This window comes from Homalodisca vitripennis, chromosome 1 (genome assembly GCF_021130785.1).
Source record: "Homalodisca vitripennis isolate AUS2020 chromosome 1, UT_GWSS_2.1, whole genome shotgun sequence".
Classification (NCBI taxonomy): Eukaryota; Metazoa; Arthropoda; class Insecta; order Hemiptera; family Cicadellidae; genus Homalodisca; species Homalodisca vitripennis.
Window position 1 is genome coordinate 117,495,525 of NC_060207.1, and position 12,680 is coordinate 117,508,204.

Here is a 12,680-nt window from a genome sequence, read left to right on the forward strand (position 1 = left end):
CCAAAGAACCATCATGGATTTTATCACTCACTCACTGCTGAACCTCAAGTCGAGGATGATATAGATGGTTTTGGAGGTGAACCTGGTTTTGAAATTTACCGGATGAGTGAGATTGTTTATGGGTGTTTATAATATTACCTGGAAGTTTTAAAGTAGTTATTTTTAATTTTTGATACTTATATTACTATGCAAAAAGTGATAAAATAATTTTAAAATTCATATTTTTTATTATTGGATTAATATTTTATTTTCCTTTAAAATAAAACTAATTTTGAAAAAAGAACCAAGTTGTCTGGATTATTTCTAAGAATAACTAAATTAAAAATACAAAAAGGAACCAAACAACATGGGCATATTTTGTCTCTAATTAACAGAAAACCCAAAAGGAACCAATCCACATTTCAATCCATATTTTAAAAATTAATTGAAGTTTGTTAAATTGTATTGTATCTAATATCTAAATAAAAATATAGTCCTTCATTTAAAATACAGATCATATTATTCACAAAATAAATAGAATAACAACTAGCTGTTAACTTTGACCTCATTTATCTCAGATTAGAGGTAGTGTGGGATGGTTCCATTTTGTATAACTATGTCCAATTATTGTATTACTGTTGGATTTATTGTAATTATTTGTTGTTATTTGGAAATAAATAAATTTATTTATTATTTAAATTTATTTATTTATTATTATTTTATTATTATAATTTCTTAGGAAATTATTATTCCAAATAATTGGAAAACTTATAATACTTGTTTATTCATTGACATTGTAATATCTTTTATTGTTAATAGGGGACCCTATAAACCTTGACCTTTAATTTGAATGTTCTCTCTTGTGTAAATTATAACATATTAATAGAAAGCTTAACTACTGTCCACATTACACAAAGGGCACATAAAATATTAATTTTATGGCATTTAGAGTTAAGGAGGTGCTATCGATTTTGGGTTGAGTGAGTTTTTTTCAATATAATAGTCAGAATACTTCAAAATACTCATCCTGAACCTAGAAAAAGGACAACATTTTTGGTCACTTGACCCGAAAATTATATACAATTGAAATAGTTATTTAGGGTCTTTTTATAATCAGCCCAATGGATATAATCTGATGATAAGGATATCAAATTTTTACAGTAAGTATGTGAACTATGATCAGAGAGAGTGACAATTTTTTATTTTTTAAAATGTAAGTTATTTTTTCCACTATAATTAAAATTTTACGGAAAAAATATTGATTTATTTATACTTTGGAATTAAAAATATGTTAATCCCTCTGGGAGAATGCTATATACAATTTTGAGTTTTTAAATTGTATAAAACACACTCATATGGGATCTGTGTTGATTCTTAAAAAGACACAGCGCGCATTCGGATTTTCAGTGTGCTTCCTGCCGTGCTGCTCGAGGATGCACGAGCAGGAGCGCACTTATCCTTCCCCCACCCAATGGCAGTCCCTTGTCCGGCCATACCCCTCCAGCCCCTCAATTAGTTTCTTTCTTCCTTCGCTCTGCACTTGATGTCTCCATTCTCGGCTCTATCATAACCAAACAAATAGTTTTACAAGGTTAATCTCACTGAGTTTTGCTTGTGTTGAGCTGAACATAATTATATAATTACATTCTGAATGAAGATATATGTACATAATGATATACTAATACGTTTCAAATAACTCGAAACATTAAAAACATTGTTAGATGGCAAATTACAGTGGATTGAATGAACTTCAACGCTTGACAACAAGGGCGCTTTACATGACCTGGGCTACATACTCTAAAATTTGCACTTTTTTTCCGATAACGTAAAAGAATAGTGAAAATTATCGTTTTCTCTGACAACATAAAAGAAAAATACACTACCTCAATTGGAATTAGCCAATTTAGAATAAATAGTCTAACCGTCTAATTAATAAATGATCTATCTATAAATGTAGAGGAAGGGAAATTAGGAAAAACTATATAAATTGATCAATTGACGAGGCTATGCATTTGACGCAGAATGTAATCTTATAATTTGGTACAAAGTAAAACGCTTGAAGATAAGGATAAGATTTTTTTACGAGGTTATGCGAAAGATACATTCAGACAAAGAGTGTTTTATTTCAATTAACTAATTTCTTAAATAATAACTCTAATAACAAATGTGTCATTTTCTAAAATTATGTTTCCTCCAGTCATAAATGATTTAAAAAGTATCAATTCCTGAAGATATAATAGTTGATTGTATTAGTTACACAACTATACAATCAAAGGTTTAACTCACATTCATACTGCAAAAATATTTATTTTCAGCCGTTTTATTTGAGCCTGGTTACACAATTGCCTAAATTTTCTAATTTAAAGGCCTATAATTCATGTAAAGTGATCGAAAACATGTATTACTAGATCACTTATCAAAGAGGGTTATTCATTGAAAAGTTAACCTGTGTTTGACAGCCTATCCTCGAGGTCTGTCGTCATTAATTTCTGCCTGGTCTATCCAACAATATCTAAAAACCAAACTGACTTATACAAATTAAGTTTTGTATAAACTTCATTTTTGTACAAGGAACATCGATTTTAGTGGTGGTGCATGTCTAACCATGGAATTTGATAGAGCGTTATTGAAGCTTATCACTGACAATTTTTTGTTTATCTACCGAGGGGATGAAAAGTTTACTTTCTGTATTACTATCTGCCTGTCCGCAAGACATATCAAGAATGGAATGAGCTATAGACAAAATTTTGACTAAAATCTCGGCGAAGCGTATTATGTAATGTGGTGTACTCCTACCTTGTTTATAAGACAAGACACAGTTCGATGATGGTTTCAAATATGTGATTCTCAAAATCAAAATTACCCAAGATTATGCAAACATGAATAATACTGAAACTATGAGTATAGTGTTAACGTTACTTAAAGTTTATGTATTTTGTAAAAATGCTGAAATTATTAAACTTTACGTAAAATGCCATCTGACCTTTCTCAATTTGGAAATTTGGTAAAAAATGTATCTTACACGGTATGTAATAAAAAAATAGTTGTCCCTGTGTACTGAAATAGTTTTTTAATGAAAGGCTATCGTGTTGTCCTATACACTATTGTAAATCCCAATATACTATCGTGTTGATACAACCCAACAAAGGACTTTCAGTTCAGAAACTCAATCGATATTATCCTTCTTTAAAGGATGTGCAAGTGTTACAAACCCACTTGTAAATCTTTAACGAAATCGGATAGCTATATTATTTGACCTCTTGCCCCCGATAAAAAATGTTAAAAATGACCCATAATAATTATGTTAAATTCCATGTATACTACATTTTAAGATTTTTACAACAGTTTGTTCAGTGAAGACAAAAACAGATCTGGCAGCTCAATATGATGGTATCTTTTGATTACCATTTGCACAAGTATCCATGAGGGAGTCAGTGGCATACCCAGAAATATTCTCTAGGAGTTGTCAGGTACACCGTTGACTCGGGGAATGGTAACATTAAATGCCTTTTATGTTAATCCTTTTATGCCTTTCTTTTTTAAGTTTTTTACAAAAGTTACATTTTAAAAATCTATTGTAAAACAATTTTTTTCCAGTCTTATTCCTATATAGCCTAAGTGTGCTGTCCTTACAAGCTAAATGATAAAAACACATAATACAAATAAACTAAAAATATATTTATTTCTTTAATTATTTAAGCAACAAATATAGTTAAACTTTGAAATATGTACTTTTCCACTAGTAATCTAAAAATACTGTACAATTCTGTACAAAACCCTGTAATATTGTATATTACTGTTTTCACAGTAAAATTTGCTACAGTTTTGGCTATCCTGAATTTCATGTATACTTCTTTAAAATAGGATGAGGATATAGATTTATGTACAAGTTTTACTTGTTTTACATCAAAATCAATTTTTAGAAACCACAGTGAAACAAAAAACATTTCAGTGTCATACTGTATAGCTTGTTTTTAACAAGAAAATTATATGCCACTTTATATGTAAGTTAAAAATAAGATTTCTATGAATTTTACAAATAAAATATTCAGAATACTACCGTGAATTAGAGAATTTCTTATGGACGCTTCTGGACTTACCTTTATTTATTATTTTTACATTTATAAAAGGGATTTGCTTGCAGGAAGGAACTTTCGGAGGAGGAGAAACGAATGGAGGATATGATGGAACAGGAGAGACAGCAGGCTCTGAGGCAGCAGGAGAGAGAGAAGGAGCAGCAGAAGATACGGAAGCAGCAGTATGTCAAGACTGTTCTGGAGCAGATACAAGAGAATGAGTTGCAGCGTGAGATGCAAGCTGAGAGGATTGAAGAGGTGACCTCCACATTCAATAGAACATTTAATTGTTCTCTCCATTGATTGATAGCTAATGTTGAATATGTGATGATGGTTGCTGCTTAGGAGAGTCGACTAGCAAACGAGGCAGCCATGCAGGTGCAGCTGGACGAGCTTAAGTCGATGAAGCAGAAGATGGCTGAGCAAGCACAACAGCGTGAGGAGATGAACAAGATCAACCAGCAGTTGCACCATTTTGCCTGCCTTGAAAAGGAAGAGAATCGGTTGGCTGATCTCAAGGCAAGTGTAGCACTCTAGAATTACTGGACTTTTCAACTTCTCTGCATTTACTTACAGCAAGTTCCAGTTCTGCTTTAAAAATTGTATAGTTCAAAATTCTATAGTTTATGTTCAAAAGGATCTTCTTGCTAGATAAGTGTGTAGCATGTTGGATATGTTCCAAAAATGAATTTATTCTAATCTAAACTACATAATAGTTACAATTTTATGTTAAGTCTTAGAACTAAAGGAGGCAAGACACCACACAATATTAATTTTTAGTTTATGACTGAGCAGTTACAGATTGCAGTATCTCGGTTGAAATAGGTGACAGATTTTAGTTACCTTCAGAGGTTGAGAACAAGGCACAAATCCATGTTAATTACATAAAATATATAAGTTTATTATCACTCTAGTTGAAAACCACTTTTTCTCAAACTTAATTGTTCGCTGTCCATCCAAGTAGCAATAGAGCAATTTATCGAAAGTGTCAATGCTCCACAAACTTTTTGCAAAACCAAGAAATGTGATAGGACATGGACTTATACCCAGTAAATAGCAATCATTTGTTTCCTTATAATACGCATGTTGAATATTACCGCTATAAAAGTTTTTATTTCAATTTAACTAACTCAAATTCTAGACTTATTACAATTCATGTCAATAAAATGTCATACACAGTTGATGGTAGAAGTTACTAACATGACCAAAAGTGACAGTAAAATACCAACCAAAATATGAAATTGCAAGTGCATTTCCTTTGGAAAAGTATTTAACACTTTGAGTGCTGGCCCTAAATAACATGTAACTCTATAGAATGCTGGATGTTTTTGGTGGTTTTCAAAAATGTATTTAAGGTATAAGAAAAATACTTACATGCCTTCAGCTAACTTTCGTCTTTCTTTTAACGTGAGATTGTTAGTGTTTTTTCAAAAACTGCACATAAAAATGTTTTTGAAAAAAAAATTTTTTTTTTGAGACAGTTTTTTATCTAACAAACTAAACTAAGCATATATACAATTATTTACAATGACCCATTTACAGATATAAACTGTCCTTTGAATAATACAAATCATGTTTTGTAGTTTTTTGACAAAAAAACTATGCCGACATATTGATGCGTCGGCATCACTTTCGCCATCAGTACTGTTTTCAGCATCTGTAACATAATAATATACTATGTAAAATTTGAATATATTTTCATTTTATTCATATGAATATTAGTTGAATAAAGTTAATTTATTATAATACAAATTATAGTTTGATTCACGAAAACAATAATATAACCAAACTTTTAGACTGATGTTTATGTGATAAATAGACTTATTCTTACCTGAAATATGTGTCTCATCTTCTTTCATGAAATCAGGATCGATGTCAGAATCGTCAAAAATACTATCAACACCAATAAATCTATCTTCATCTAATACATCACTGATCACAATGTCGTTCAAGCTGCGAGAAGCCATGATTGCGATATCGACTGCCGGCTGCAACAAACGTCACGTCAGCGACACGTAAACAAAGCGACCGAAGTGGCTTTGTCATCAAGCTCATTCAATACATCTGACGCTTTTTAGCGGTGAATTGTGTTACTAAAAACCCAAATAACATTGTAGAGTAGGCTAAACCCATTTAAATACGAACAATGTAATATAATACCAATTGAAATGACAACCACGTAAAACTACGGGATTAGCATTCTTTGGAAGTTTCGCTGTTCCGTAAAATTACGAGATTAGCACTCTAAGTGTTAAGGCCTATCTATGTCTACCTGCAGGTGGCCTCGGAGTCATCAAGAAGCCAATTCCTTGGAGATGAATTTTTTTGCCTCTGCAAGCATGTATAGTGTGCAGGTACAAGAGTACATGATGTGTAGGGCAGATAGGATTGACCAAGCAGTCTCTAGAGAAGAAGGATTTAGCTAGGCTAAGAGTCATGCAGAAAAGAATGGAAGACACCCAGACTGTCATATCATGTGTGAAGGTGCTAAGTGTGTTATGTGCTTACAGGTACAAGAGTACATGAGGCGCAAGGCAGAGGCAGAAGCAGCCCGACAGAGAGAGTTGGCTAAGCAACGCCTGGAGAAGGAGAAGGAGTTGGCTAGATTGAGAGCTATGCAGAAAAGAGCAGCAGACACCCAAGCTGCAAAAGACGAGATGAATGCAATGCGGATTCAGGATGAGGTCAGTCATTAGTCATCATGTAGTAATTATAATATCATTTAAAAGAATAAACATAATATTTTTTGTTTGCAATGTCTTGTTAATGTCTTATCCTAGTCTATTATGATAATTATCATCCTCAAATACTTATTATAAATTTATTTTGATTTAATTACCTTACATCTTCTTCTTAGGAATGATTTACCTCACACTATTATAATTTTAATACATGTATAACTTTCAATGAGAATAGAATATAATAGAATAATATAAGAGTGCTTTATTGAAAGTGCTAATGAAAATATTCCTTTAGTGTTACAATCATAAAACAATCTAACGATATGTAGTATTTTGTTTGTATTATATACATCCTTGCACTACTTTAAGAATGGTCTTGAGACCTTCTGTTTTGGTTTGTTACAATAAAAAAGTTCTACACAAATACTAAATACACTAAACAAAACATAACCATAAGAACTAGAAAACCAGGAGATTTACAGCACTTACCACTGGATATTTAAGTAAAATTCCTGAGAATAGAAAGCAACTCAAACATAAAACTTATCAGCCATTGCTTAACTTAACAAAACATAAACTATGGAAAGAAAATGAAATTTTTTCTTAAAACATATATAGTTTCTTATGTTAAATGGACTGTTTTTCATAAGACTAAAATCCATATTATTCCCTAGATATTAATAGTCATTCTTGACAACATTTATCTAAAATTGATTAGAAGTAGATGCCCTTGACAAAGCCCTTATTGCCAATCGCAATGAATAAAGAATATGTTTGCTCCGTCTGCATTATTCCAATTCTACATGAAGATAAAAGCATTCAATGCGAGGGCAAATGCCAAAGATTTTTCCATGCCATGGAATGTGCCAAATTGTCCAACACTGAATATTCAAGATTAGCTAACCCCTGAACCAACGAGAATCTCAAATGGATCTGCAGGCGAGCTGACTGTAATGGCACCATCCAACTGGAAAGTTCTATACTAAGCACTATAAGCAAAAAACTGGAATCCCTTGCTACAAAATCGGATTTAATTTCTATTTCTAACAGAATTTCTGAGCTTTCCGCCAAGGTTGCAAGTCTTCATCAGTCATTTTCCCAAATTGAGCCTCGATTATCTGTTGTGGAACAGGACGTTGCACACTTAAAATCTGATCTAGAGGATATCAAGGGTTCTAAAAATTGCTCAACTGATGATATATATTCTGAAATTATGGACCGCTCTTCAAGACAGTCCAATGTTATAATCCATAATATTCCAGAAAGCATGGCCACACTGCCAAACAAGAAGGGCCATGATCGTGAACTCTTGCTAAAAATCTTTGATTCAGTTGATATGCAAGGTAATGATCTACAATTCTTCCAACTTGGCAAAACTCGTAAGGACGACAAACCTTGCCCTATCAAGATAATACTTCCTAGCACCCGTTTGGCTATTGATTTCTTTAAGAAGTTTTCTCAGGTCAATCCCACAACTATCGACCCAGCTTTGTCTAGTATCAGTGTTTCCCATGATCGAACACTGCAGGAGCGTAACCACTTGAATAAATCTGATCTCACTATTAAGTTTGTTAACGGTACACCTAAAATTGTACAAAAGCCAAAAAACTGAGAAACCAAAACGGCATAACCAATCTACAGCTACTTTATCAAAATTTAACCCTGCAACTGGCTTTAAGCGATTATCGACGCATTAACTACAGTTTCAAAATGGCACTAAGCTATTTTCGACGCATTAACTATGTCGTAATATGATCTCTCACAGCAAGCCTATTTTTACTTTGTTTGAAGTAAAACATACGTAAATCTAAAGATAAAGATCCAAGGTTTCATATTATATTACAAAACGTTCCATAGTTATGTTAAATATTTCATTATAAAATTCTAAACTTGGATGTTCACATTTCCGATTGCCATTTGTTTGCGTAATTTCCGAACACGCTAAAATTACCGTATGTTTGTCAAAATTCCCTATCACGAGTTTACGTTCTACACGATCGTAAGTGTCGTCATTGAAAACAGTGTATTCTTGGCTTTCAGAAACATCTTTTCAATAGCCAGTAGGAAAATAAATGTTTATAAAATAAGCGTTTGAAAAGCTCGTGTTTTGTAAAATCCCAAAATGCCTAATGCGTCGAAAATAGCTTCATTAAATTTTATTATTTTCGTTACTTTATCGTTGTCTGGAAATAGTGAAAATCACATCAAAACAAAGGAGAAGAATTGCTCTAAGCAACAGTATCGACAACGAAGACTATGAACTAGTATTTTATTTTTGTTCTGTTGCGCAATCACCGACTCAGCCAGTAGAGAACAACGCATCGCTTGGTTACCATGTTGATTTCTTTGTTGTTATTACGCCATTGCCGGTATTAGTGTATTGCTTGCTATTTATTTGGACATTTTAGACTTTTCGTTATTTAGTGTGTATAAATAAAAGTTTGTTTAGTGATTTTTTTTTAATTAGAGAAGTGAAAAATCTAGAGGTTAGGTTAAGTTTTAATGAAACTGAAAAAAGTGTTTTATTATTTTGTAGACAATTTAATTTCAATTAAAATTAAATTTTGATTTAAATTTATGCAAAGGTATTTATTATAAAAGCATATTTATGTATTTTAGACAATAAAGTTTTTTTTACTTTTTCTGAAGGTATTAGCGTTTTATTTCTATGACCAATAGCTTGTTTTATTTTTTTTAACAAAAAAAAATAATAGAGATAAAAATACATTGTTGTACATTTTTGTAAACTTCAATAAACGTACTATCTTTATAAATAATTTTTGGATGAAAAGAAAATTGTTAGCTAAAAAAGTTAGGCATTTATCTCACAATTTTGACTTTTGTAAAAATTTAAAAAAAGTTTGTCGCCATATAAAAATATCTTGTACAATGTAAACTTCTATAAATATCATATTTTTCTCTTCTACATATATTTATCTCTTAGAAAAAAGTATTTGTTCATTCAATAGATTCCAAAATGTCACAATGGTATACATAATAGTGCTATACAAACTTTTTCAGATTTTGTAGTTTTTATAGATATATTATTCAAAAGTACCAATAAACTTCTTTTACTTAAATATCTTTTTTGTAATTTGTAATTGAGGTATATAAGCAAACTTTTGTATATTTTAGAATTATTCTAAAAAATTTCATATTACCTGAGAGGGTGCTATACATTTTGAGAAAAATTTGTTCTTTACTAATATTTTTACGTTAATCTGTAAAAAAATAAAAATACATTAAATGATTTAATCTTTAATATTTTTTGGGGAAACTACATTTATTTCTAAAGACATTGATGTTTTTAAAATGTTTGTATCTTAAAAAATAGATGAGCAGTGATTAAAATACAAAACCCTTACAAAATCACCAAAAAGTGCCTGCCATTTTGGGAAAAATGAGGGCCAGTTCCAGGGTTAAATGGTATTAGAACAAAACTTGTTGAATTACAACAATCCATAGCCTCATGCATACATGACATAATCATTCTTACGGAAACTAACTTAACCCCTACCATCTTAACAAGTGAACTTGGCTTCCTCAATTATAATGTGTATAGGAAGGACAGAGACGCCTCTACTAGTCGTAAGCGGAGTGGAGGAGGAGTTATGATTGCAGTCTCTAAACAACTCCATTCTTATGAGCTACAAACATGTTCTGAGTCTGAAAATGTATTTGTCTCTTTGACTTTGAACGGCAACACAAAGGCATTACTTGGAGGGGTATATACAGGGTGTACATAAAGTCCTGCACGGGTATAATATTTTCTGAACGATAACAGATAAATAAACAAGATTTAGTACATCAATACTACACCTAAAAATCTACTTTTTGAAGGAACTATCAGTTTTCTGTAATATCATGGGGACGTCCCGCAAGGAGTCAGAAGGAAAATCTTAAATAGGAGCATAGGTCAATATGGACATCATTTTAAAGGGCTTATCTAGCAGAGTTTAATGCCGCAAAACCGCACTCAAAAAGATTGATCCAGTACAAAATGGCGGCTGTTCAAAGGTTTTACTTGGTTACATTTTATTAGTAGCCATAACCCCAGTAAAGCAAAACTGCAACCAAACAAATACTGCAGCTAACTACCACATTATGCTTGTCAGTTGTACAGAAGTGAATTATGACGTTAGTTATCCTCAAGGGTTTCAAATTTGGTCCTAATATATTGATAACGGGGAAAACCTGATAACAGTAACAATTAGAAATCTCTTATCTTTGGGTCGCAGTTAGGACTTTCCTATTAGCCAGTCTATTCATAGTAGGCTATTCTAGTTTTCTTGTTTTAGTAGTGCTGTCCATCCATTTTATCAGTGCGCTTTAGTACAAAAGAGTTTGTCGCATTGCTTGTAATTCTTCAACTACACTATGTCGCTTGACGAACGTGAACGTATAACACTTCTTATGATGATTGGTTGGGGAAATAACAGACGATCACACGAGGAAGCATGCCATTTATTTAATGACTACTTTCACGAGATGCAGCCAATTTCTAGAACAACTGTAGGGAGAACTGTTCAACACTTTATGGAAACAGGAAGTGTTTCCGATCGTCATAGGTCGCTGAGATTTCTAATTGTTACTGTTATCAGGTTTTCCCCGTTATCAATATATTAGGACCAAATTTGTAACCCTTGAGGATAACTAATGTCAATTCACTTCTGTACAACTGACAAGTATAATGTAGTAGTTAGCTGCCGTATTCGTTTGGTTGCAGTTTTGCTTTACTGGGGTTATGGCTACTAATAAAATGTAACCAAGTAAAACCTTTGAACAGCCGCCATTTTGTACTGGATCAATCTTTTTTGAGTGCGGTTTTGCGGCATTAAACTCTGCTAGATAAGCCCTTTAAAATGATGTCCATATTGACCTATGCTCCTATTTAAGATTTCCTTCTGACTCCTTGCGGGACGTCCCCATGATATTACAGAAAACTGATAGTTCCTTCAAAAAGTAGATTTTTAGGTGTAGTATTGATGTACCAAATCTTGTTTATTTATCTGTTATCGTTCAGAAAATATTATACCCGTGCAGGACTTTATGTACACCCTGTATACCTCCTAACCTTCCTTCCACAGCCTACTCTAATTTCGTCCTCGCTTTAGAAGAAGTGCTATCTGCTAATGTCTTCAACCTAATACTTATTCTTGGTGACTTCAATCTGCCTTCTGTAGACTGGACCTCACCCGCTTCTTCATTAAACTCCACATCCGCCCAAATAGTTATCAATATGTCTGAAATGTTTTCTCTTCAACAGATCAACAATGTTAGAAACTCAAGAGGAGCCATTCTGGATCTTGTATTATCTTCCATGCCCTGTTCTGTATCTCGCGAACTCAATGGATTACTAACTGAAGACGTCCACCACCCTTCTCTTAATGTAACTCTACCAAGTATTCTTCTTCCTCATATAGTCAGCGGAACTTAAAACGATGTAATCTTAAGAATGTTCGCAGGGATTTAGCAGAGATGAACCTGGATTTGCTAATTTCCAACACAGACTTAAATGATTCTTTTGAATCTCTTTGCGTAGGAGTTGGCAGCTGCATTATTAGGAACTAGCCACTTAAGCGTTTTGGGAATTCTTCTTTTCCCAAATGGTACACCTTTGAACTGATGTCACTTACCATACTGAAGAAAACGTTACATAGGGAATACAAAGAAACACTAAACCCTATTACTTACCATAACTTCTCTAAAGTTCGGAGGGACTGCAAACAACTGTCAAGATTTTGTTTCTCCCAGTACATTACACATGTGCAGGACACACTGCGTTCAAACCCTAAGGCTTTCTGGAGTTATATGAAGAATATGACCAACAGTGCAGAAGCTTCTCCGTCTGCTATGTCTTATGATGGTAAATCCTCATCGGATGGCAATACTATAGCTGATATGTTTGCAGATAATTTCTCTTCTGTTTTTGTTCAAGACGATG

At 32.7% G+C, this 12,680-nt stretch overlaps 1 protein-coding gene across 1 annotated transcript in view; it reads left to right on the forward strand.

Moving 5' to 3' along the window:
* The window catches only part of LOC124370208 (cilia- and flagella-associated protein 45-like), a 55,446-nt gene that overhangs the window by 20,345 nt on the left and 22,421 nt on the right, over positions 1–12,680 (forward strand). The window contains exons 4-6 of the mRNA XM_046828502.1: positions 4,124–4,313; positions 4,401–4,574; positions 6,566–6,739. Of these exons, the coding sequence (XP_046684458.1) occupies positions 4,124–4,313; positions 4,401–4,574; positions 6,566–6,739 (538 nt within the window). The remainder of the gene's footprint in view (positions 1–4,123; positions 4,314–4,400; positions 4,575–6,565; positions 6,740–12,680) is intronic.